At 53.4% G+C, this 27,156-nt stretch overlaps 2 protein-coding genes across 2 annotated transcripts; one reads left to right on the top strand and one right to left on the bottom strand.

Annotated features, from left to right (window-relative positions):
• The first annotated feature begins 381 nt into the window (after window positions 1-381).
• Vsig10l (V-set and immunoglobulin domain containing 10 like) lies at window positions 382-9,651 on the top strand. The gene is made up of 10 exons (XM_059281802.1): window positions 382-421; window positions 514-1,332; window positions 1,964-2,257; window positions 2,377-2,661; window positions 3,573-3,827; window positions 4,663-4,941; window positions 5,055-5,351; window positions 5,755-5,868; window positions 6,121-6,215; window positions 7,721-9,651. The coding sequence occupies exons 1-10, from the start codon at window positions 382-384 to the stop codon at window positions 7,790-7,792; spliced, it is 2,550 nt and encodes an 849-aa protein (XP_059137785.1). The 3' UTR covers window positions 7,793-9,651.
• Window positions 9,652-9,953: 302 nt separating this feature from the next.
• Iglon5 (IgLON family member 5) lies at window positions 9,954-26,745 on the bottom strand. Its single transcript, XM_059281941.1, has 8 exons — window positions 26,667-26,745; window positions 17,052-17,130; window positions 15,921-16,153; window positions 14,960-15,079; window positions 13,658-13,792; window positions 13,366-13,486; window positions 12,688-12,842; window positions 9,954-11,424 (listed from the first exon to the last, which is right to left on the bottom strand). The coding sequence occupies exons 1-8, from the start codon at window positions 26,743-26,745 to the stop codon at window positions 11,336-11,338; spliced, it is 1,011 nt and encodes a 336-aa protein (XP_059137924.1). The 3' UTR covers window positions 9,954-11,335.
• Window positions 26,746-27,156: the final 411 nt, after the last annotated feature.

Below are 27,156 nucleotides of genomic sequence, written 5' to 3' on the forward strand. Positions count from 1 at the left end.
GAAGCTTCAGGTAAGACAGAGTGGAAAGCAAGAAACCTGAGCCAGGCAGGGAGTTCACAGGAAGCGCTCTGATTTCTTAGACACTCCTGAAGGAAGTCTTCCTGCATGGTGTCCACAGTTCCAGCTGAGAGTCCACCTTCCCCTGAGGGTGAGGAGTGGAGGATCATTCTAGGCCTCTCCATACATCTTCTGATGGACAAGAAGGGTGGGGTGGGTCACTTAGCCACTATATCATGCCAGGGGACCCTGGCACCTCCCACAGGTCTGTCTTCCTTCCCCACCCAGGAAGCTAAGCCACCATTCCTGCTGGACTTGTCAGACCTGGGACGATGCAAGCTGTGGCTCTCGGTGTAGTGTCCTTTCCAGAGGGCGACCATCACCATGGGCCTCCCATCGGCTCTGCTGCTCTTCCTACTCCTGGGTAAGTTCCCTGTGCCACCCTTCCCCCCAGCCCCCAGCAGCCTGCTCCCTAGCAGTCTCTCAATGCTGTCCCCTCCCTCCTCTCCTCTGCAGCATTCAGAGCAGGGCTCCTAGCCCTCCAGCCAGCTTCTAGACCTCCGCGACCCTCTGCCTCCTCCTCAGACTCAGGGGGCTCTTCTCAGGGCTTTGTTTCAAAAGACTCCAGCCAGCCCCCGAGCCAGAATTTTCCAGATCAGCCTCCAGGGTCAGAAGCCTCTGCTGCAATCCCTGATTCCAACTGGTTTCCTCGGGGGCTGAATTCAAGCCATGTACCTGGGTCATTCTGGACCAATGTGTCTTCTGGGGGACAATATCTGAGCCCCGATGGCACCTTCTCTAAAATTCCTGCTTCCCAAGTGGCTTTCGATGGTTTCAATTCTCAAGATCCTGCTAAAGACCCCGGGCCTTCCTTCTCTGTTCAAGTCCCAGGCACCAAAGTACCCAGCAAGGCCCCAGGTTCAAAGCCACCCCTGAAGCATCACAATCTTGAACTTTCTGCCCAGAACCTTGAATCCAAAGTTTCTTTGGAGACTCACCAGGCTGCAAGTTTCCCCCAGCAAGTCGGGGGACCCCTTGCTGTGCTAGTGGGAACCACCATCAAGCTCCCTCTGACTCCAGTCCCCAGCCCCAGGCCTCCTGCCCCTCTGGTGGTCTGGCGCCGGGGCTCCAAGGTACTGGCAGCTGGGGGCCTGGGGTCACAAGCTCCACTGATCAGTCTGGACCCCATGCATCAAGCCCGCTTGAGATTTGACCAGATTCGAGGGGGTCTGGAACTCACTTCTGCACGGCTGGATGATGCAGGCGTGTACACAGTTGAGGTCATCAGAGGAGGAGTCTCCCAACAGATTCGGGAGTTCACGGTGGGTGTATATGGTAAGTGGGCCCTGAGGTGCCGAGCACAAGCTGCGGGGCCTGCTCTCCTCACAGACATCTGGGCAAATCTGGCCGTGTAAATATGCTTCCTTCCCGGAGGAAAGAACTTGGGAGTGGGCATAGGAGCCAAGACAGGGACCAGACCCCACCTTGTCTGAGGGAGGAGGTCTGGGTCTGGACTCCTAAGTCTGAGAGAGGAGGCCTGAGGCCTGGACCCCTGGATCTAAGGGAGGAGGGCTGGAGGAAGAGACCTGCGGTCTGGAGTCCTGGGTCTGAAGAAGGATTGAGGTCTGGACCCCTGGGTCTCAGGGAAGAGGCCTGGGGTCTGAATCCCTGGGACTGAGGGAATAAGATTGGGGTCTGGACCACTGGGTCTGAAAGAGGGCTGGAGTCTGGACTCCTGGGACTGATGGAATAGGATTGGAGTTTGGACACCCAAGTCTGAGGTCTTTATCTCTAGATCGGAGGGAGGAGGACTGGGGTCTTTAATCTGAGGGAGGAGGGCTGACAGCTCCTGGTGTAGTTAGGGGAGCGAGGAAGGGCTGAGGAGGCAGAGACTTGGGTGGGGCACAGGGAGGGAGTTCTGGTGTATGGACTCTCCGACTCATCAGAGCCCGTTCTGGATCTCCAGAGCCCTTACCCCAGTTGTCGGTACAGCCCAGGGCTCCAGAGACAGAGGAGGGGGCAGCCGAGCTGAGTCTGCGCTGCGTAGGGTGGAATCCAGGTAGTGGGGAGCTAAGTTGGAGCAGAGACGGTCGTGCCCTGGAGAGCCCAGACCCTGAAGGCGCAGAGCCACCTCGCATCCGCGCAAAACGGGACCAGCTGCTCATCTCACGTCCGGTACGCAGCGACCACGCCCGGTACACCTGCCGTGTCCGCAGCCCCTTTGGCCACACCGAGGCTGCAGCTGACGTCAGTGTCTTCTGTGAGTGGGGGGCGTGTCTCCAGTGAGGATTCGAGTCATGAGTCCCGGGGGAGAAGTGGGCTCAGGGTCTGTGACTCCTTTACAGTTCCCCCTCCTCCTTGTCTCGCCCCCCACTTAAGACGGCCCGGATGCTCCAGTCATCAAGGTCTTCTCCGACCGCGATGCGGTTCCTGAGCTCTACGTTACCGCGGGCAGCAATGTCACCTTGCACTGCTCGGCCCCCTCGCGGCCGTCTGCGGACATTGCATGGAGTCTGGCAGACCCCACAGAGGCCGCAGTGCCTGCGGGGCCTCGCCTCCTGCTGCCGTCGGTGGGGCCAGGCCACGCCGGCGCTTACGCCTGCATAGCTGCGAACCCCCGCACCGGCCGCCGCAGGCGTTCGGTGCTCAACCTCACTGTGGCGGGTAAGAGCTGTGGGTCCATCCAGCAGGGAGAGCGGAAGCACGTGGAGGCTGGGGTGTCAGGGCAGGGAGGAGACAGCAACGAGAAGGGCAGAGTAGGAGGCGGGCCCTTCAGAGAGGGAGGGTCCAACAAGGAGGAGCTGGGACAGTTACCGGTGGGCGCGGCTGCTGGAGAAGAAGCCGAGCTAGCAGAGTGGAATGGGGAATAGCTGCTGATGGGCGTGACTTCCAGGAAGGGGAGGAGCTAGCAAGCAGTTTCTGAGAAAACCTCAAGTAAGCATGGCCACCAGGGAAAGAGTAAAGCTAGCCAGGAAGGTACAGGGACATTTGTGAGTAAGGTGGGATAACCTGGAGAGGAGCGCCATTATCAGGGCAGAGCAGAAACGTAATGGTGGGACGGGACAAAGGGCTTGTCCAGCGGGAGGAGGAGAGACAACTTAGGTGGGCATGGATGGTAGGAGGAGGGATATCTGAGAGTAGAACACCCACCAATTGCTAATGGGTGGAGCAAAGTGGCACAAGGATACACGTGCTTAGGCCGAGGCCCACGGGTATGTAGATTGCGGGTTGAAGGCGTGAGGATACCAAGGAGAAGGAGAAGAGCCAGCAGGAGGAGAGGGTGGGCGGTCCTGAGAGAGAATTCCCAATCCAGTGAGCAGCGAAGTTAAATGGCAGAGCTAGATTCGAAAGAGAAGGCATGAGCTACCTAGGCTGGTAAGTAGGATCAGCGAAGGTTGAAGTTACCTGCAAAGGCAGAGGGAGGGAGTCACAAAGGGGTCAGTGCACGCGGGAGGGCGGAGCTATCGAGGAAAAGAGGCGGAGAGAAACCTAGAGAAGGAGCGGGGCATCCCGCATGGAGGTGGGACTGGAGAAGATGAAAGGACTGAGGCTGGATGATCTCTCCTCCGTGGCAGATCTGCCCCCCGGGGCCCCACAATGCTCAGTGGAAGGGGGTCCCGCGGACCGGAGCCTCCGCTTTCGCTGCTCCTGGCCCGGTGGGGTCCCTGCCGCCTCTCTGCAGTTCCAGGGTCTCCCCGAAGGCGTCCGTTCAGAGCCGGTGCCATCTGCACTCCTGGTGGCTGTCCCGGCCCGCCCGGAGCTCAGTGGCGTCGCAGTCACCTGTTTGGCCCGCCACCTGGTGGCGACACGCACCTGCACGATCATCCCGGGTGAGAGGGGCTGGGCCTCCTTGCTATCTTTAAGGGAAGTGGGTGACTTTTTCTTTGGTCCTTTGGAGTTTAAGGAAAGGACCAAAAAGAACTTTACTTATTTTTCGAAAGCCAAACTTCACTTTCTTTGGGAGTTGGGTCTCTCCTTCCATCATGTAAGTCTCAGGGATAGAACTCAGGTCGTCAGGCTTGCTGGCAATTGCCTTTATCTGCTAAGCCGTTTCCTGAGACCTCAAACTTGACTTTTCTTTGAACCTGGAGGAGAAGCAAAGTTTTGTCCTGTACTTCAGGGTGGGGAGCTAGCAGGAACAGAGTGTTCCATCCCAAACCCCTGGGCTCAGAAAAAGGGCTGTCATCTTCCCAGGTACCCAGAGAGAGAGAAAGGTAATGGATAGCTAACAATAACGAGTTTCCCAGCCTAGGATCCTGTGGTACATAAATGTATGCTGAAGAAGCTGGAGAGTGAATGAATGGGTGGGTGAGATGATACAATGGGAAAAGGCACTTGCCACCAAGCCTGGTGACCTGGGTTTGGTCCCCAGAACCCTAGTGGTGAATGGCTAGAGCCAACCCCCAGCAATTGTTCTGTGATCTCTGCATACTTTCAGTAGTGGACACACACAATAGATAAAACAAACAAACAAACAAACAAACAAACAAACAAACAAATAAATAAAAGAAAAACTCAAAAATGAATGAATAGGCAGACTGTGACCTCTGGTCACAGAGCAGGAGGGGACATTTGCCACCTTTTGCTTTAACAAAGGACATAGAACTTGGTTGTTCACATTCAGTAAGGTCTTGTTTCTCTTAACTGGGCTTCTTCCACCAACAGAAGCCCCCCAGGAAGTGCTGCTCCAGCCAGTAGTGGAGGAGACAGAACCAGGGGATGTGGTGGTAACACTGGAGGTCACTGGCTGTCCCCCACCCTCAAGAGCATCCTGGGCCCGGGAAGGAAGGCCCTTGGCTTCAGGAGGTGGGAGTCGACTGCGGCTTAGTGAGGATGGCCGGAAGCTCCTCATCAGCAACTTCAACCTGGATTGGGACCTGGGGAACTACTCTGTGCTATGCAGCAGCGCACTGGGCGCTGGAGGCAACCAGATCACCCTTGCTGGTGAGCTCCAGCCAAACCCAGACGTTCAGAAACCAGCCCTCCTCCCTCAGTTCCAGCCCTCCTCACTGTCTCCCGCCAGATCCTCCTCATTGTCTAGCGTCTTTCCTTTCCAGGGCCCTCCATTTCCTCGTGGAGGCTGCAGAGAGCCCAAGAAGCCGCAGTGCTGACCTGGGATGTGGAGCGAGGCACCCTGCTCACTGGTTTTCACATCCAGGCATGGACAGATGGCTCTGACCTGGATAGAGTCACCATGAGCAGGGACTGGGTCTCCCTGCTCGTTCTGGGCCCTCAGGAAAGGTCAGCCATCGTACCACTCCCTCCTCGGAACCCTGGGACCTGGACCTTTCGCATCTTGCCCATCTTGGGGTCTCTGCCAGGGACCCCATCTCAAAGCCGGGTCTACCAAGCGGGTAAGTTGGGCTGTGGTACCTTTTCCTGCCTTCCTCTCAACACCTGACCAGCCATTCTTAGGTTTTTACATCGACCCTCTGCTTCTGTTAGTGTTGGGGGGCTCCTGTGACAATGTCCTACTACCTGGTTGGCTTGAAACAATAAGCGTCTCTTCTCTCATGTCTCTTTTTAAATTTTATTTATTTGATTGTTAGTTTATTTATGTACATGTGACATGATGTGTGTGTATAGAGTTCAGAGAAGACTCTGAGCGAGTTGGTTCTGTCCTTTTGCTTTGAGAGTCCCAGGGACTGAACTCGGATTTCATGGGTCTTCCTGAGAAGGATGAGTTGGGGGTACAGACAAACTTAAGTGCATCCCTGGATCCTGCTTCCTTGTCTCCCTTTGGTGTGTGTCTTCCAGATTCTGCCCTGAGTCCCGGAGCCATCGCGGGCATCGTCCTGGGCTCTCTGTTGGGCTTGGCGCTGCTGGCTGGCCTTCTGCTCCTGTGTATCTGCTGCCTGAGGCATTTCCCAGGTGAGTGAGGACCTAGGAAGAGGCAGCTGGGGCCAGCTTGGAGCTTTCCTAGGTCAAAGCTTAGGCATGGCAATCAATGCGTTAAATAACAGTCCCATCACCCTATCACCCTCCGGGACCAGCTTCCATTCCTACTGACCAGGGTGGCATGTTGGAGCAATCAATCATGTGCTTCCTGTCATCCTCTCACAGGAAGGACTTCTGTGAAAAAGCAGCACCCCCTGACCTTGCCTCCTGTGCTTACCCCGCCAGGAAAAAAGGTGCAGAATTTGACCCCAGTGCGGACCCCACGGCCACTGCCCATCAAAAGCCAGCTGCAGAGCCCTCGCCCAGTCAAGGCCCAACAAGTGAGTGTGGGTGTTGTTTCCTCCTGCCGTGGGGGTCAAGTAGCTTCCTGGAAGAGGAGGATATTCTAATTCTAATGCTGTCTTTCTTCTAGTTTTTCTTCATGACTTACAAAGTGTCCTAGTTAGGGTTACTATTGCTGTGATGAAACACCACGCCCCAAACAACATGGAGAGGAAAAGGTTTATTTGGCTTACACTTCCGAATCACAGTTCTTCGTCATAGGAAGTCAGGACAGGAACTTCCACAGGGCAGGAACCCGGAGGCAGGAGCTGATGCACACGTCGTGGACGATGCTGCTTACTAGCTTGCTCAGCCTGCTTTCTTATAGAACCCAGGACTGCTAGCCCAGGGGTAGCCGAACCCACAACGGACTGGGCCTTCCCAGGTTAATCACTAATTAAGAATCTACCCTACAGACTTGCCTGCGGCCCTAGCTTATGGAGGCATTGTCTCAATCGAAGTCCCATCTCTCAGATGACCCTAGCCTGTGTCACACTGACATAAAACTAGCCAGCACACAAAGGTTGATAAAAATTGTTCCATTTATGTATTGTTTGATTGCTTGGCAACAGGGCCTGACTATGTATCCCAGGCTATATAACTAGGATCCTCCGACCTCTACCTCTTATGTCCAGTAATCACCACATCTGGCTTACGTAGACCTGGGGATGGGACCCATATATTCTAGGCAAACACTAGTTACAGACCCACACCTCATGCTTTGCTTTGTTTTGAATACCGGTAACTGGACGTCTTGCTCAGCTCTTATGTATACCAAAAGAATATAAATTCCAATTTATCTTCCAAAGTAGAGTGAGATGCAACTTCTGTTTCCCATAGAAATTATTCCAGACTTCCATTATTAAAGTCTGAGGTAGATGGAATTTCCTTGTTTTCCTGTAAAAGTTGAGCTGTTGAATGCCTTAGCTCTCCCAAGGGTGGCTGAACAGTTTTTCATTGGCACACGGAGGGGCCACACCTGTAGTCATAGTGACTGGAAGGCTGAGCAGGAGGATCACTGCAAATTCAAGGTTATCTTGGGTGATACAGCAGGACCCTGTCTCAGACAGACAGAAAAGAAAAACAAAAACAGAAACAAACAAACAAAAAAAACACAAAATAAAAACAAAACAAAAAAACAAAGAGAAATAAAAGGAAGAGGGAAGGAGAAGGGACTCAACTAGTTTTCTTTAAGGTTTATTTATTTTTATTTTATGTGTGTGTTTGGCCTGCATGTGTGTCTATGCACCACAAGCATGCAGTGCTCGCAGGGGCCAGAAGAGGGTGTCACATCCCCCAGAACTGGAATTACAGACCGTTGTGAGCTACCACATAGATGATAGGAATTTAACCCAGGTCCTCTGCAAAAGCAATAAGTGCCCTTACCACTGAGCCATCTCTCCAGCCCCTCAGCTAGTTTCTGAAAGGCTCGGGCTATAGGTGGAAGGTTAGGTGGTACCCAGGGTACCCCCTGAAGTTGCCTCCTCCCCTGTCTCTCTTCCAGGTCATCAGCCCCAGTCCAGCTTATTGTCCAGGTGGCAGCCCATGGACTGTTCGGGCAGCCACCCAGGTATGACAAAAGCTGGTGGCCCACTCTCCATGAAGTGTTTTGGGGTACAGTTTCCTGCTTTGTCCCAGAAGCATGGGGCCTACTACGACTGAGGATTGGACTCTAAGGGTGGGACATCCTGTCCCCCTCTTGTCTCAGAAGACTCAACCTGTCCTTTTGCATCTAAGAACATCAATGTGACTCTGGGGATAGGAGAGCCACCTACAGAAGGGCGAATGGCGGTTGGCAGAAACTCAGAACCTCTGACATATAGGGCCTGCTGTTTAGCTCCAAGCTGGAAGGGGAGCCTCCCCACAGCTTCTGCTCCCTTCTTCTGCCTCCTCCAGGCCACACCCCTTCAGCTTTCAGAGACTCCCATCATCCAACACATGAGATCTTACACCATCCCATTCCCCACTTCCTCCCCCATCTCTTGATTTCCTTTTTTGCTTTGTTTTGTGACTCAGAGTCTCATGGAGCCCAGGCTGGCATCAGACTTGTTAGATAGCCCAGACTGGCCCTGAACTCATGATTCTCCTGCCCCAGTCCCCCAAGTGCTGGGACTGCAGGCATGGGCCACCACACACACCTTTCTTTCTTTCTACTGTTTTTTGTTTTTTGTTTTTGAGAAAGGATCTCATAACGTAGACCTGGTTGGCCTCACACTCCCCAGTCTTCCTGCTTCAGTTTCCTGGGTGCTGAGATGGCAGCCATGCACTATCATGACTTCTCTCTATCCTTTCTCTCTAAATTCCTCTCCGGCTGTACATAGTGTTTAGACATCATTCAGTCTCTGCATTCTAACCTCTGAGGCCTGTGGTTTGGCCTCTGTCAACTCCTGTGACTTCTCCTCCCAAGGCTACTCCTCCGTAGGCCTTCTGCCAACTGCACTTCCCCCAGCCTCCAGCTCTTTGTCCCTGGAGTTCTCTCTGCCTGGACACTTCTCTTTCCCATGTCATTGATTTATCAAGGCTTGAAGTAGCCATTAGCACTCAGAAAGACACCCCTCCCCTGCCTTGAATGTGAGTGAAGTTCCACGTCCCCAGCTTCCCTCCGGTCCTGTAAGTGTGCAATGACAGATGTCAGGAAGCTTCCCTCTCTGAACTGAAAGCTCAGTGAGGCACACACCACACTATTATCCCAGCAGAAACAGAGCCTGGCACACAGCAGGCAAGCAATAAATACTGTGGACTGATGAAATATTCCGGTGCCCATGAAGAGCTGCTGCTGTTGCTACTATCCTTGGCAAGACATGTCTTCCTTTTTCAACAAGAGTTCTCACGGGAAATTTAGAGTTGCAGCAGTGAGGAATCTTAGGCTGCAAGCAGCAACACACAGAGCCAGGTACCACAGTCCAAGGTAATGCAAACACTTGGGAGCTTGAGGTAGGAAGAGCACATGCTCAAGGCCAGTGTTTCAGAGGGAGACCTTGTCTCAAAACACCAAGGACTTGGGATGTGGTTCCATACTAGAGCAGCTGCCTAGAATCCCTCAGTGACAGATGAGAATGTGGCTCCGTGGTAGAGCTCCTGTCTAGAATCTCCCAGTAAGGATTAAATACTGGGTTCAGTCCCTAATACTATATATATACAAAGGGGGAGAAAAATCAAGATTTTGTATTTTTTTTTAATCACTGCCAACAGAAAGCATGATACAAATTAGCTTATACAAACACAGGCTTTACTGCTTGTGTGTGGGTGAGTGGGCTTCAGGTAGGGTTTGATCCAGCTGCTCTACCCTTTCCTCACTGCTACCCCCCATAACACTCCCCCTCCACATAATAAAGCTACACTGCATGCTCAGGCTATGAGACTGAGCCCCCTTGACCAGCAGAAGAGCCTCCCTTCCTAGAGACAATATGCCTCCTTGTTAGCATCATTGGGTCATGTGCCCATCTCTGAGCCAAACATGGATGGGCTCTGTTGAGCAGCTTAAGCCAATTGGAGTTCACTTCCCTAACAGGCAGAGGTAGGAATGGCATTGGGGATCCTTTACCAAATGGCTACACCTCCTTTGCCATCCACTTGCCCAAATCCTCAATGACACTGATTTCCACAGGCGGGGACTTTGGAAAAAGGCGTTTATTGGTGTGGTGGTCTCAACACTCCCCATGAATTGGAACACACGGCCCCCAGGGCCCCCCTCCCACCTCCCCTGGTATCCCTCCCCCTCCCCACCACATCCCGGACCCTGGGAATGGAAGACAATGTGAGATGGGGCCCACGCCCCCGTCTGAGGTACAGTCACTGCCCCTGCCTCCCTGCCCCTCTCTGCCCTCGTCTTCACCAGGCTCTGAGTGGCATGGTTTTGGGTGTGTGGTTACTGAAGCTAGGGCTGGTGGCATGGTGCCTCTGCCTGGGTTCAAGATGTCTGTGTGTCTCCTCTCCAACTCTGTGAGGCCTGGTGTATCAAGGTGGGGTGTTCCCACGCACAGAGCCTGTCAGCTTCCTCTGTGGATAATAATGGCCTACTCTGAGGGAATTACTGCTCGTCACAGACTCTGGGGCAGCTGAAGCCAAGAGCTATTGCTGGTCAGTCGCTGGTGTGTGTGTGCGTGCGTGCGTGTGTGCATGTGTGCGTGTGTGCATGTGTGCGTGTGTGCGTGTGTGCGTGTGTGTGTGGTCACAGCAGCCTTTGGAGGTACTATGGGTTGAGAGGAGAGGGAGCAGGTGGCCAGGGAGCCCATGCTTGTGGGTCAGCTGCAGGGCAGCTGGAGGGTGCCACTGTGGCCAAGGGAAGTCTGGGGGTCTGGGTGGGGCAAAGCACTGAGATAGACCGGTGACAAGCGCCACCAGCCCATCAGTTGAATGGAAGCACCGATTGGCCCAGGAAGGGGGCCAGAAAGTTCAGGGTCCGGGAGGGGCAGGGGACAAGGGAGATTTCAAGCCACAGAGCCAGTGACAGGGTCTCTGGCTGCAGGCAACTGGTGATAGAGCAGGGAGAAACAAGCCATAATGAAGATCCCCACCTCTTCACAAAGGCTGAGTGACACCTGACACCCACCCTACCTGCCCCTTCAACAGGGAGGAGGGGGTAGGTGTTCGTGCATATATGGGAAGGTGGAGAGCTGGCAATCTTCTTGTCAAGCTTCCACCATGAAGCCCCCATACCTACCTCCAGCCAGAGGAAGAGAGGCAGCAGGAATGGGCAGGGGCCATGGGAGAGTCGGTTCCAGAGAGGGAGGCCTCCTGGTTCCCTCCCCAGCACACCTTCACACACATACACACACACACACCATGCAGACTCACACTACACACACGCACACACGCACACGAGCCAGTTGACAGCCTGAGCTAAGAGAGGGGTGTGGAGGGGTTGGGGGTGGTGGGTCACAATTGGAGACGTGAACGGGTGGCGAGAATGGCTGTAGAAAGATGCATAATTTGCGTTATCCCTCACAGTGATGGGTTCTCTAAAAGACCTTCCTCCTCCTCCTCCTCCTCTTCTTTCTTCCTCTGTGGCTGAGAGCTCTTCTGTCCCCCTTGAGACCCAAGGCGCTTGCTCACCCCCTTTCTCTTGCTCCTGGCCTGAGGCCCCCTTCAGGGGGAGGTGCGCTGTGCTGGGTGACATCTACATTCTCCACCACAGCCAGCCCAGGGCGGAGAGGAGGGTCAGGGGTCCTGGGGGCCTCGGAGCTGAGTTCTCCAGGGATCCCGGGCCTGGCAAAAGAGAAACAGTCACAGAGGGAGGCCGAGGTGGGGAGGCCCTGCGGGTCTTTCCTGGGTGCCTTCTCTCCAGCTTCCGAGGGTTGCTGTGATTAGAACTGTCTGGGGGTTGGGTTCCCTGTGCCTGCCTCTTCTATAACTGTTCTGGGTCTCAAGATACTCCCAGATTTTCTCCATTTTCTTTTTATTGGTTAGTCTGGATCCTTGGGGTTTGTTTTTCCCTGTTAAAAATTCTGTCAGTGTTTCTACCAGTCACCTTCTTAGGCCACCAGGAACTTCAGGATGCCTATGTTTGTTTGACTGTTTGTGAGTTTTGTTTTGTTTTTTTATCACTTTGTTTTACTGGGGATGGAATGTACTGGTTTGCACACGATGATAAGAAAATGCTCTATCACTGAGCCACACCCCCAGCCCCTCACTGCGGGATTCTAGGCAAATATTAAGCTGTATCCTAGACCTCTCTTTACTCTCTGTTTCACAACAGGGTCCCACTAGGTTAGTTTCAATCCTCTTTCCTTAGCCTTCTGAGTACCAGCGATAACACCCTGCAATACAAGTCCCTGGCTCGGAGTCACTTTTGACCCAGCTTCTCTCTTGGCTCACACTTCTGCACCCAGACAATAACAGCCTGTAGGCTCTGCCCCAAAACAGCTTGAGAGGCTGAGACTGGATTCCTGGAGCAGTAAAAAGGGCTTGTCAACCTCACGTCGATCACTCTTTAACAGCCGTCAGTGGCCTTGGGGGCAGTGCAGTAAGTCCAGAGCCTCTGATCAACGCTGGGAAGCTCTGGCTCTCTCTAAGAGCAGCTGTCCTTGTCTTCCTGTGTCTTTGTAATGGCTGTTCCCTCTTCCTGCTGACTTGCACAGAGCTCCCCTTTCTCCAGCGATCTTATCTCAAACCTACCACCCCCAATTACGTCTGTTTTTTTGCACATGCACCTGTTTCTTTGATATGCATCTATCAGCCCATTTGTTTATTGTTTTTCTACTAGGCCCTATGAGTCCCCAGACCTTGAACTCACTATGTAACTTCCTGCCTTCCCTTCCTGGGTGCACCACTATGCTGACTTTAAATAGTGATGGGGTTCGCGTCTAGAACTTCGTGCATACCACCTGAGAATCAGTTTCTTTACTCTGTGACACTGCTGGGGTTTCCTCAATTCTGGGCCAGGGGCTATCCCTATATCTTCACCTCCTTGCCCCACCGGTGCTCAGCCCCCACAACCCTGTCCCACCCCGCCGCCCAGCACAGACGCACGCAGGAGCCGCATGGAGGCGCTGGACGCTCCAAGTCGGTTAGCTGCTCGACAGGTGTAGTTGCCGTAGTGCCTAGCGCTCACGTTGGCGAAGAGAAGCATGGAGCGGGTGCGCTCCGTCTGCACTTTGAGACCCTCTGCCGAGCCGCTGCTTAGCCTGCCGGAGATCCGGATCAGGGTTGGTCTTGGCCTCCCTTGGGGTGCAGTGCCCAGCTCCCCCACAAACACCCAGGCTCCTCTCTTCCCCCCGCAAAGACCCAGAGCTCTACTACGTACCCCACGGACCCCAGACTTCCTTACGGATCCCCTCTCCACGCACTAGGGCCACTCCAGTACATTCCCAGAATGTGTCCCTAATCCCCAGTGTCTCTTATTAAACTCAGCCCTTGGTGGTCTCTTAAATTTGTCTTCCACACACTTAGCATCGACCCTCAACCCCAGACCGTCTTGCACGGGGTGGGGTGGAGGGCAATCCTAGCATTCATTATACTGGTGCCCGAAGTAGTCTTTCTTCCAGGAGCCCACAGACCCTGTAATCTAGAAACTGGACCCTAGACTCTCAAGACCCAGGACTCCGCACCTCTGCACTGCCAGGTTCCCTACCCTGGCTCTGTGATCCGAGACCTAGGGCCTCCCGCCCCTCCCCTCTTCCCTCAGCCTTGCCCGGTGCAGGTCCTCACAGCCTGTCATCCTTGTACCACTGGAAATCCGCAGGCGGCACCGCCATGGCTTCGCAGCGCAGGAGGGCGGCCCGGCCCAGGGCGGTGCGCGCGCTGGTCACATCGGTGATGGTCGGGGGATCTTTAGAGGGATAGGGGACAGAGGCACATTCTTGCTGCATGAGGACTTCGGGGCCCCATTTCAGCACCCTCCTCCCCCAGATCCGAATTCCCACACAGCTTCCAGCTTCATGCGGCAGACCCCTCCTCCCCAGGTATCCAGGGTCAGCCATTGCGCCCCCTTGGTGCTCACAATTCACTGTGACTAGCACGCGGCGGCTGTCAGGCGCCGAGTTCACCCCGTTGTGAGTAATGCATTCGTATTCCCCGGCCTGGCCCCGCTGGATGTCGGAGATTTCCAGAATCTCGCCCTCTGAGGTGAAGCCGTCTGTGGAGGAGGCGGGGGAGGGGGTGCGGGGCCGGACACAAACACTTAACACGGGACAACACGGGCACAACACAGACACACATCAGCGGGGCACAGCAGGGCCTGGTGTGCCCGGGGGGAGCCGGGAAGGTCCTGTGGGGCAGGATGGGGCTGAGGGTGGGGCTGGGGAGCTCAAAACCCAGTGGAACAAAGGGGCTTCGGATTTCAGGCGCAAGAGATTTAGACATCTGGAATCTCTTGTGTCATGCTCAGGGGACCCATTTGGGAGTAGGGAGTGAAGCCAGGATCTTGGGTTTTGGTTTTCAAGGATTCAGGAAAGGCAGACAGTGAGGGAGGATCCAGAAGTTTCTTGGGGTTCAGGGAATTTGGACCTGCTGATTGAGATTGGTAATCCAGATACCTGGGATCTTTTTTTAAAACAACAGATGAGGTCACAAACAGTCATTTAGCACTTAGGGCAAGCAGGATCTAGGGTTCAGAAGACACCAAGTATCAGGATGAAGGACATGAGGCTACGTTGGGTTTCCTGCTCTCAGCGCATCCAAGGAATGGGACTCAGTCATTATGGGTCTGCAAAAATGCAGGAAGAGCCCGAGACTGGGCTATCTGGGGATAGGAATGAAGTGGTGTTGTCCTGGCCTGACATGTCAGGCAGCTTGGAGGCACCTTCGGGGAAACTGGATCTCGGAACTCATAAAGCAGGTTGTAGGTAGAGAGAGGGGAGCTCCTGATTGCCTCTGGATCTAGGGCGGGGGCCTGAGAATGTGCATTTCTGGAAACTTCCCAGGAGTTGCTGATGCTGAGGTCTGGGGACCACTCAAACTACTAGGTTACAACATCCAACAGAGGAGAGTACAGGACTGCTAGGTGAATGAATGGTAGGACACTGGATGCAGCCTAGCTTGGGGCCTGAGTCAGGAGAATCTGTCAGGGGGAGGGAAGCTGGGGGGGGGAGGTGTCAGGTGACTTGGAGACAAGAGACCTGCCTGAACATCAGGTGGGAGGCCTCCAGATAAGGGGATGGGAGTCTGGTAAGAAATGGGGGCCAGGGTGGGAAGGAATCAAGTCATCAGAAGGGCTAGAGAGGTTCAGAGGGAGGGAGTCTGGGCTCCAGCTAGGGGTGGGAGGACAGAGGGGCTCAGATTACAGCCAGGGGGGGAGCCTCACCTCGGAGCTGTCTCCAGGTGACAGTGGGCTCTGGCCTTCCCACAGCCAGGCAGAGAAGGTTCACGTTGCCCCCTTCATTCACTGCCACAGGTGAGGAGATGTTCACGATGCGGGCAGGAACTGGAGACCGAGGAGAGGGCTGGGGTGAGGGTGCCTTTCTAGCCACTCACACCTAAGCTCCACTGTTTCAGATCCAAGCCTGGCCCTCCTCCCTCAGGTCCAGGATTACAGACCCCAGCTCACCTCCTTTAGACCCAGGGGTGTGGGCTCAGACCCTCCTCACTCAGACCCATGGGTGTAGACTCCACACTACAGCCCTCCACCCTCGGACTGAGGAGTTCAGGGTCCATCCCTCCTCCCTCAGATCCAGGGGTCCAGATGTCAGCCCTCCCTCCCACCCAGGAGTCATACTCAGACTCAATCTTATTTCCTCAGACCCTGGGGTACAGACCCCAGCTCTCCTCTTTCCCACCACACCCAGGAGTACAGACCTATCTCATCAGACCCAGGAGTCCAGACTTTAGCCCTCTTCCCTCACCCCCAGAGGTGTGCACACTAACTCTCCTTCCTCATGTCTAGGAACCCCCTGAACCTCTCCGTGGGAAATAAGTGCAAACAGGAAGAAACAGCCAGGCTAGTGTGTTTCCTTAGCACCCAGAAGAGTATCCACTCACGGGGAGTCACAGTAACACAGCTCAGCAAACACACAGAGCTGAGGTTGAGTACCTCACCCACTACCTTGTTAGAGAACCAGTGTGGTGCCACCCCACCTCCAGCCTGGTTGAAATCCACAAGGGCGAGGTGGCTCATGCTCCACTCACTTGTATCCCAGGGTAGTGACCAGCAGTGGGTCGAGCGTACATAGTGCAGGCTGTTCAGTAGTACCTCCTAGCCCTGACCATCCTGCAGGCCTGTCTTCCTGTCCCCTCCCCACCTGTCCTCATCTTCACACAGGGCTCACCATGGACGATGAGGTAGACCTGAGTGGTATAGGGCTGGTGGCGGGTCTGGAAGGAGCAGGTGTAGAGGCCCTCATCACCGAGCCCCACCTGGGTGATGAGGATCGAGAACTCCTCAGGTGTGTTGATGAGCAGCCGCACCCGGGGGTCACTGGTCCAGCGGTCGTTTCCTGCATACAGGATGTTGGAGCGGTTCAGCCAGGCCACTCGAGTCACGTGCTCATCAATGAAGCAGCTGGGGAGGAAGGGGAGGATAAGAAGAGAAGGCAAGGGTTTCCCCATCCACTGCCACTACACCTGCAGGACCCTGGGAAGCAGACAGGGCAGTGCCCTCTCTACAGGAAGGTAAACCAAGCCTCAGAGAGGGAAGAGGCCTGGAAGCCAGACTTCTGAGGAACTGCTGTGTATTAGACAGGAAGGGAGGGAGGGAGACTGACTCCGAGGTGGGAAGTGGGGGCAAAGACCCTGAGAGAGAAGAACAGAGACAAGTGGGGAGAAATAGAGATAGAAAACAAGAAAGATGGGGCAGAGACTCCGAAAAAGGAGGCAAAGATGGAGAGGAGAGGAGGAGGAGGAGGAGGAGGAGGAGAGAGAGAGAGAGAGAGAGAGAGAGAGAGAGAGAGAGAGAGAGAGAGAGAGAAGACTTGGAAAGAGTAAAAGGGTGAAGAAGAGACAGAGGGGCAGGACATTGCGATAAGACAATTTGAGAAACACACACACACAGAGGGATTAGATAGATAGATAGATAGATGATAGATAGATAGATAGATAGATAGATAGATAGATAGATAGATAGATAGACAGACTGACAGACTGACAGACAGATAACACAAGGGACAATGACACAGGTGGAGAAGAGACCCTAGTGAGGAGATGGCCCCAGAGACTGATAACCTTCACTCAGCATCCTTGGCACTCATGGTCTACAGGATTTTGAATCCTAGTAGTTCCCACCTCTTCACTTTTATGAGGACAGTAAGGTCTACTATAGGTCGAGCTGGGCTTAGTGCCCCCACCCCCTCACAGCTGGCTCCAGATGCAGGTGGTGTCATCAAGGCTTGTGCATGCAGAGTGGGTGGAGGGGCTTAGCCTTGTGAAGCCCAGGCGACCTGAGCCCCTCCACCGGGATGTACCTGAGGGTGGCGTTGTCACCTTCACACACTGTATAGTTGTCCGCGGGTGAGCTGAACTCCAGACTCTGGGAGAGCAGTCCTGTAGAAGGGAGGGGATTGCTCAGCCTTGGCAGCTGGGGTGAGGCCAGCCGTGACAAACACTGTTCACGGACACAAACACAGGCATCTGCATCCACTGCTACAAGAATTCATTGTTTTTAGAAATTCACACATAGTGGACATACTCAGAATAGACCAATATATGCCATGTCCCTTCCTGTGGTCTGTTCTGACTCATAAACAGAATGGAACTCTTGTGGACCAGTGCGCTTACAGAGATGACACCCAATTGCAGCCCATACACACAGACAAATGTGCATGCAGAGAGATACATGCATACAGACACCTGTGCACCCAGACACATATATGCACCTATCGAACACAGTGACACAGACACGTCTAAGCACTCAGCTACACGAGTATGCAAAGCAAAGTGTTCAGAGACACATTAGTGTGCACAGACTCCCAGTTACATACTATGGAACACTGTCCCCTGGGGCATAACAAGATTGCTGTCTTGATAGCAGAGCACCACTGGAGGTGTTTGCAGGACTGGACTAAGTAATAGTCCCTTGTGGGAAGGATGCTCTCAGAGCACCGGAGGCAGCATAGGAACGGGTCATGCCAGCTCATGGGGTGGCACATAGAAACCCCGCAGGAGGAACCTGGTTAACTTTGCTGGGGTGTGTCGGGGGGCGGGGGGAACTCTTCTTTGATGGTGTAGCTGCCCGAACGTTGCCCACGTTCCTGTGAGTCACTCTCACCCACACTCCTGTGAAAACCCCATTTGAACTCATTGGTCCACCAACTAGTCCTGGATTTCATAATTATTTCTCTGGTGTATTGTTTGTGCCCTGTCTGGGGTGGGTAGACGTTTCCTTTTGTTGTTGCTTTGGTTATTATATGTATGTGTGGTGTGTGCCCTTGGAGAGGGCATCGGATCCCTTGGAGTTGGAGTTACAGGCTATTGTAAGTTGCCTGATGTGGGTGCTGGGCACTGAACTCGGGCCCTCTCCAGAAGTAGACTGCCTTCATTATTGAGCCATCTCTCCAGCCCCATGGACAGATGTTTATTCAAGTGTCCTCAGGAAAAGTCACACAATGCATAGATGTAATAAACGAGCATGCAGGTATGTTCACATACAGACCCAGGTACCATGTATGTACATACAAGTGCTCAGGACTCATTCATATACATAAACACTTGCACACACAGCGACACATTGTATGCATTCATACACACAGACTGTTGAGCATAAGTACACATGCATGCACAGACACTCATACATACATGAAATATATATATATATATATATATATATATATATATATATATATATATATATTTGGTTTTTCAAGACAGGGTTTCTCTGTGTAGCTTTGCGCCTTTTCCTGGAACTCACTTGGTAGCCCAGGCTGGCCTCGAACTCACAGAGATACGCCTGGCTCTGCCTCCCAAGTGCTGGGATTAAAGGTGTGCGCCACCACCGCCTGGCTTATATTTTTAACAAATATACACATGAACATCTGAGCAGTTGTACATACATACACACAGATGTACATAAACACACATTAACTCAGACATACATGTGCAGACACACACAGAGGGAGCTATCACAGATACTAAACATGGGCTTGTATGCATACCTTTAGGCATCCTGTGTGGTTGAACACACACACACACACACACACACACACACACACACACACACCCCTGCCAGACGCACTTGGCATGCCAGTGCTCATAGTGCACACACAGGCCTGCTTGCACACACCAGTGCGGCCCGGTCACACCACCATTCAAGTCTGTGGATCGGAGCCAGCAGGCTGGACCAGGGCCAGGGAGTGGGGGCTGGGTAAGTGGGGGCAAGGACACAGCACTGAGAGGAGTGAATGACCTTGGATGATTGGAGCGGGAGGGCCCTGAGAGGGCTGCCCTGCCCCCAGCCTGGGAAAAGGAGCTAATTAATCTAATGAATTAATTGCCCGTGGTATGCCAATGACTCCCTGGGGGCCTCTCAATCAACAGCCCCTCAGGATGGGGCTAGGACAGAACCAATGTAGCAAGCTGGCTAGGCCTGGGATTTGGGTCTGAGCCCTGAAGCCTCTCAGCCTGGGGTCATGCAGGCCAGAGCTACTGCTGCTCTGTGAGAAGCCCATGCAGAGGACTTTGTCACATGTGCTCAGGTAACAATGGGATGTGTACACACATACACACCCCGCCAAGGCCTACGAAAAACACAAAGCCAAGGCTAAGCCCTGTCATACACGTGGCTACTGCCCAGGTCAGAGGGACACCCACAGCCCCAGACACATGCCTAGCAGAAGGTCACTTGTACAAATCAGCCATTTCCCAGAAGCAGATAGACCCATTCAGCTGCAAACGGATGCCAAAGGCCAAACGGCACTGGTGCACCTAGTCACTCTGCTGCTCCCTCAGGGTTCCACTGACAGCAGCCTCGCACCCCACACACAGCTGCAAAGTCTGCTCACCCAGGGTTGCAGACAAGTAGCACTGCCAGCCTGAGCAGACATTCCCTACACCCACTTTGGAAGGCTTCTGGTCCCACTTGCACAAAGCTACCACTTGTCTAAGAGGACAGACCACCACACTGTCACATCCCCTCCAATACACAGGGGTTGCCCTGTCTAAGAATCTGTAATTCTTAGTAAATCATGCTGTCACTTCTGACCAGGTCATGCGCGCGCGTGTGCGTGCATGCGCGCACACACACACACACACACACACACACACACACACACACACACAGAGGAGTCTAAAAGTCACAGATTAAAATATGCATCCAGACCAAAGGAAGCGAGGGAATGTGATGATGATCAGTTCAGGAACACAGCCCGGTGTGGTACCACGATCCCTTCGTAAGCTGGCCAACACAGATACACCCTGCAGCATGCCAAGCTCTTGTAGTAACCTAGACAGGGCCCTCAACCCTGGCCCATTGAGGGCTGGAGTTCCCTGGGCGCTGTAGGGTTCCTAGATCCCCCACCCTACAGTACTGACAGCACAGGATACCCACAGATATTGCTGCAAGTCCCCTGTGGGTAGATCATACTCCACTACCCCAGTGCTCTGAAGAGAGAAGGACAAGTGGGGACCAGTGAACTGTCCAAGGCGACAGCCTTTCGGCATGTCCAGTCCCACTCACACAGGCTCAATGTGCAAACAGGGGCCCTGAGATAGAGAGTGGAGGTCCACACCACAGGAAAGCCCTCAGCCCCAGGTTCTCCGGACAGAGGGACCAGCACAGAGGCACCTCTTGCCACAGGACACTTCTCAACACTGGCACTGCCACTTCTGAAGGCTCCAGTGGCCCCTGGGACCAAAGCTTGCCTGTCAAGTCCCAGAGTCCCCGTGTCCCCCTCCTGCCTCCAGCCCCCCTGAGGCCCAGATGTGCCTCTCTCTGCTCCTCCATCCACTACACCCTCAAATCCCTCTTCTCCAGTGGCTCAGGTGAACTCCAGCCCCAGTGCTCAGGTCATGTGACCCTGAATCAAGGTGGTCTTGTGGACAGTCCTAGGTGATATGCTGATCAATGAGCCTGTCCCTCAATGGGCCTTTAGCTCCTTGCCTGTGGATATGGATACCACAGGCCTTCATATATGTATTAGAAACAACACCCAGACCCTGGATCAGGTGCTGTGCAGCCCAGGCTTCACTCAAAGAGTGTAGAGACCAAATCAGGCAGACATTCATTTACCCAATGACAATCTTTTCTAAGTTTTCTTTTCTTTTCTTTTCTTTTCTTTTTTTAGACAGGGTCTCTCTACCTAGTCCTAGCTGTCCTGGAGTTCACTATGTAAACCAGGATGGTCTTGAACTTACAGAGACCTGCCTGCCTCTGCCTTTCAAATGCTGGGATTAAAGGCATGAACCACCACATCTGGCCCCAAAGACAATATTAAAACTCCACTGGACCCGAATCCTCTCCATGTTGCCTGAGTTTCCCGATTGTGGCCATGTGTGGGAACTCCTCCAGGGCTGCAGCATGATCCAGTGCAGTGCCTGGCCAACATCAAGCCTTAAAAGATGTTTAAGGTATCAATGTGGAAACTCTCCTAGGAACACTCCCAGACTCCCTCAAGTCTGGTCTTCCTTCACACAGAGCCTGGGCACTGACCATCATAACTAAATTCACAGAAGAGACCCACCTCTCCTGCAAACTAGACATGTTTTGGGGACAGAGCCTCATTGTGACTCAGCTCTATGTCCTTAGTGTCTCCTGGCTCTCACTGGAGTCCTCTTGGAAACAGTTGTTGGCTAAATAAATATGAATGGATGCCTGTGACTCTTGAACTCATTCTCATTCTTCAAGACTCCAACATAAATACCCCATTCAGGAAGAGCTCTTGATTGCTCAGACAAGAGGCCCCACACCCTGTTCTAGGTGGCCAGGTTAGATGTCTATAGCGCCTCCCTTACCTGACCTGGAGTTTCTTGATGGTGTGATTAAAAATATTCATTTATTTGTACTTTATGTGTACACGTGTGTGCCTGTGTGAGTTTATGTGCACCATGTGAATGCAGAAGCATCCACAGAAACCAGAAGAGGGTGTTGGATTCCCTGGAACTGGAGTTAGAGGTAGCTGTGAGCTGTCATATGGGTGCTAGGAGCCAAACCCAGGTCTTCTGCAAGAGCAGCAAATGCTCTTACCCACTGAGCCATCTTTTCAGTCCCACATGCTGTGATTTCTGTCTTTGTGACCCAGGACTGTGCCTTGCTTAGATCAGAGAGAGGTCTGTGGAAAGGAAGTATAAGGTTCTAAAGACAAGTGACAGATCTCAAAGGAGCCCAGGCTGGGAAGCCCAGTGTCGACCCTTCCATGTCTTGACTACACATCCCCATGGTTTGAGCCATAGTTTCCCCATCTGGAGAAAACAAAGAATAAGAATTCAGTGCAAGTTTTTCTGAGCACTGCCTTGAGAGTTCACAAGCAAAAGTCATGCTTACTTCAGCACCTGACATGTCAAATAGCCTAAGAAGCGTTGGCTGTGTCGAAAAGCACATTATTGGCAAATGAAAATGAAAAGAAGTCTCTTACTGGAGATAGGGTAGATTAGAGAGACATTGTGAAAGTCAGACTTGGTGGCTCATGCCTGTATTCACAGCACTTGAAAAGTGAGGCAGGAGGATTGCCCCAAATTTGAGGCCAGCTTGACTACAGAGTTCCAAGCCAGCCTGGACTACAGAGTAAGTTCCAGGCCAGTTTGAAATATATAGTGAGACTGTGGGTGATATGTAATAACATATATAAAAATATAAATAATAAGCTGAGAAAGAGAGCTTAGGGATTTAGAAGGGAGGCATTCTGTGAGGACAGGCTCCCCCCAGGCTCCTGCTCTTGTGAGATTTCCAGTCTAGACTAACAGAATAAATCAATAAACAGAGGCCACAGTCAAGGGAGGAAGAGATTTCTGACAAGCTCTGTGTCCAGAAATTAGAAGTAAGAATCTTTAGGGATCCTGGAGGAACCCAGGCAAAGCTGGGGCCCTTGGGTGAGGACTGGAGCTGGAAAGGTAATGATCCTACTACCTGGGGCCTGGAGCTCCTTTAGGCTGCCCAGGGAAGGGCTACAGAAGGAATAGTCTCTGGCATGATGGCCACCCGAAAGCCCACCTTTGCTCAACTTGGAAGCCTGGGGCCTCCACTCATGTGATGCCTGAGCGCTGCCCATCAGCCACCCTTTTTTGACACCTCAGGACCTTTACACACACTGTTTTCCTTGGGACCTGGAAAGCTAAGGCTGGATTTGCTCTTCCTTCAGGCCCTAACCCCCTTCTCACCTTCCTGGGTGGCTTCCTGGACGACTCTCCTCTAAAATGGACAACTCATCCTCCGAAGCACTTCTAGCCTCTTCCCATTATGTGACACTCCCTGAGATGACCTATCTACTTGTTTTTTTTTTTTTAAAGATTTATTTATTTGTTATGTATACAGAAGAGGGTGCCAGATATCATTACAGATGGTTGTGAGCTACCATGTGGGTGCTGGGAATTGAACTCAGGACCTCTCTTCCAGAGGTCTTAACCTCTGAGCCATCTCTCCAGCCCCTATCTACTTGTTTGTTGGATTTTTTTTTTCAGCTGATTCTTGATCTCTCTTCTTTTCCCTGTAAGCTCTGTGAAGGAGTGTTTAGTGTGGCTTGCTCCCTGCCCCCTGCCCCCTGCCCTCACCACACACACCACATTTCTCAGGTACCTAGAATGTCAGTTTACACAATATTTACTGAGCCAACGAAGCAGGTGTGGTAGCACACAATTGTAATCCTGGTGCTGGGGACACAAGGTATGACAATTGCTGCAAGTTTGAGACCAGCCTGAGCTACCCACAGGGTGGGACAATACATGACTACCCTCTGAGTTCCAGACCAGCTTGGGCTGCTAAGTCTGATAACTTGAGTTCAGTCCCCTGGACCCACATGGTGGAAGTAGAGAACTGACTTCCACAAGTTGTCCTCTGACCCCCACTATACAAATAAGTAAATGCAATATTAAAAAAACAAGGAAAAAAGAAAAAAAAAAGGATCAAGAGTCAGAGTCTGGGACAGGATGCAAGGGCCATGGAATGGTCAGGGGTGGCACTGGGCTTCGTTGCTGGCTGCTGTGTGCATGCCCTCTCCCCTCCAGCTGCTCCAGGAGCAGAAGGCATCCCCTTTCCCCCACCAACTCACTCACTCTGTTGAATTTTTTGATGCAGTTAGTTTTGAGACAGGATCTCAGATAGCCCAGGCTAGCTCAGTAGCAAAGACTGACCTTGGACCTCTGATCTTCCTGCCTCTGCTCCCAAATGCAGGGAATATAGGTATGCACCACCATGCTCCAGCTTATGCAGCTCTGGGGGGCGAACCCAGGGCCTCCTGCATGATAACCAAGCACTCTACTAACTGAGCCACATCCCCAGCCGGCAAAGCTTCATTTTGTGAATGAATATGTAAATGTGTGGACAGTGTTGGCATAAAGGATTTGGGGTGGGGGATTAATTGTAGGCTTATAGTTACATAGCCAAGGAGATTTTGCTAAGTGTAAATAAGCCAACAACAAGAAATGGGCTGACTTTATTTCTGTTTTAGGAAGAAAACACTAGTAAGAACGGGCCTCCTTTGCTCTGCATTGAAAGTTGTGTGGAATGAGTTTGTGGAAGGGAGAGAAAGCTGAGGAAGTATGGCCCTCTGCTGCCTGGCTTCTCATCCATCAGCTTCTCTCAGGTGTGTGTGAGACCTGGGCATGGTAGCACACAGCCATAGTCCCAGAATCTAGGAAGAAAAGGCAGGATTGCCTTCAGTTCAAGGCCAGCCTGGTCTACATTTTCCAGGCCAACCATGGCTACATATTAAGACCCTTTAAAAAAAAACAACCAACCAACCAACAAACAAAAAAACACCCAACAAACAAACAAACAAACAAAAAACAAAAAAACTGTGAGAAAAGAGAGAAGCCCATGCCTGTAATCACAGCACTTGGAAGGCTGAGACAGGAGGATCACCTTGAATTCAAGGCCAGTCTGTGAGACTCTTGACTAGAAAAATACGTGAGGAAGTTGGGGTCAAGGACTTGGTTCTTATATGCAAAACATGGTTTGAAAAAAAAGAAGGCACTATTTTGCATACTTAACAAAATAAGGTGCCCCCCTACACACACACACACACACACACACACACACACACACACACACAAGTAGCAGTGGGTATGAATGGGGCACCTGCCTGACAGGTAGATTTATCTTGGCTCAACCCACTGGGTTCCATCTTCTCTCACTCTCAGGTTTTCATTGATCAAGGTCATATGGCTTTGCCAGAGACAAGCCCTTCCCCCGCCCCCGCCCTGCCCCGCCCCCTCCCGCCCCCAGGGGAGGACCCCAGGAGACATGCATAGTAATGATTTCTGAGAGGCAAATTGGCAAATGGAACAGTACCTTAAGAAGAGAGTTGGGTGGAGTCAGGGCTCAAGGAGGTACAGTGAGGGGAGGAAGGAACAGGTGCAGAAGTGAACAGGGGTACAGTATGAGTGAGGGAGCAAGGAAAGAAGAGGGACTCCAACACAGAGGCCAATGGAGACCAGTTTGAGAGGCAGACATGCTACCGTACTGAAAACAGCAGGGATGGAAAGACAGCCCAGGGAGGCAGGGAGTGCCACCAGCAAGTAACAGAGACTGGCAAGGAGGGCCCATAAATAAGCCGGAAACAGAAACCTAAAGCGACAGGCAAGAAAGGCACCCAGCCAGTGGTCAGCAAGTAAGACGGTGCTCAGCCTTGTGCTGTGCTAAGCGGTAGACTTGCTGGCCCATTCCATTCCTGGCAGATTCCACGCCCTCCCCCAATAGATCTGTGTGTGGGCGTCCTTCGTGGACAGGGTTGTTCATGTGACTCTAGTCTGCAGGTGCAGCTTGGCTGGGATACTGGGATGTTTGTGTGACTGTGGGTGACTTGATTGGAGGCCCAGAGTAGCTGCTTCCCTTGGGGCTGCCAGCTGGGGTCATAATGTTGGGTCCCTGATGGCATAGCATGTCCCTGATTCTGTGATGCTTGATTGGACAGGGCCTGGAGGAAGTGATGTAGAAACGCCAGACTAACACTTTCTTGGCTTCCTGGGTACCCACAGCTTACTCTTCTGCCCCATCCCTCTCCCTCCTGTGCCCGCAGGGTCCTTTCCTTGACCATACTCTCCTTGACAAGCCCTGCAGGGGAGACAATCCAGACACATCCTCAAGGCAGGACTCACACCTGCTGTTACAGAGGGTCTCCAGGTCCACTGGACTGGTTGAGACCCTTGAGACCCTGCATTAACTCTTCCTGTCCTACCTTCTCCAGCCCACCCCCCACTCCTTCACCTGTCCATTTCTCCATCCAAATATTCATCCAATTGAAGACTTAGATCAGAATCCTTAGCCCAGCACCCCAACTTGCTGGCTTCCCAATGCCATCTCCCAATTAACTGCAACACCCCAAATGCCAACACTTTGAGCTGAGAGGAAAACCTGGATAGGGAGTTTCAGCCCCTTCTCTGATTTCCCTGGGTCTGGGATTTATTTCAGTCTTTGGGCACTCTGTCCCCGTTGCTTGCTGACCCTGGGAAGACATTCCCTCCTTCACCTCCGTCTAAAGACGCAGAGCTCTGTCCCCAGGCAAGGACTGCGCAGGGGACCCTCTCCAAAACGCAAAGACAAGATCTCTCCACGCACGGGGCATCATTCCAGCCTAGTACCCCAACTCAGTTTGGAGACTCTGCCCAGGCGGGGACTGTCACCCCAATGTCTGAGCCCCTACCTGACCTAGAGCTGTATATTTCTGCCGCCCCAGGCCAGCAGCAGGTGTCGGCGACCCTCTTGCTAGTGATGGAGCAGCTGACCAGATAGGGACATGCACCCCTGAACCCCGCGCATCCATGCACCCAAGGACCCCCTGCCCAGCCAAGGACTGCTGCCAGGTCTCCAGCTCCAGACCTCCGCATACCCCTACCCTCGAGGGGTACCTCCCTGCCCGCCTCCGCCCTGGCCCTGTACCCCCTCCCGGGACCCCGGCGTCCCCGCCGAGCCCCCCCCGCCCCCGGCGCTGCGGTACCTCGGCTGATGACGGCCAGGCCGGCCAGGGCGGCGGCGGCGAGGAGCCGGAGCCGGGCCCCGGGCGCAGGGGGGGGCATCGCGGCGGCGCGGAGGGGGAGGGGAGGGGGCGGTCGGGGCGCGCGAGCCTGGGGGAGAGGGGGAGGGGAAGGGGGACCCCGCCTGCGGCTGCACCGGCCCGGGGGGCGGCGGGGGCGGGGGGAGGGGGCTGGGGGGGCGCGACGAGGCGGCTGGAGCTGCTGCAGACCCGGGGAGGGGGGTGGCGCTGACGGGCAGGGAGACCGGCCAATCAGGGCAGGCGGGGGGCCGCGGAGGCGGGGCCTGGGGGGGTTGCTCGTTGGAGGGAGAGGCCTTTGTTACTGTGGCCCGGCCCCTCCCCCGACCTCCCCCGGGCCACAGGCGTCCTCCTGGTCTCCAGAACCCGGGCCTGAGATGCACTTCATCCAGCTGCCTCCTGCTGCAAGAGCCAAAATCCTCCTCGCCAGAGCCGG

Source organism: Peromyscus eremicus, chromosome 1 (genome assembly GCF_949786415.1).
Source record: "Peromyscus eremicus chromosome 1, PerEre_H2_v1, whole genome shotgun sequence".
Classification (NCBI taxonomy): Eukaryota; Metazoa; Chordata; class Mammalia; order Rodentia; family Cricetidae; genus Peromyscus; species Peromyscus eremicus.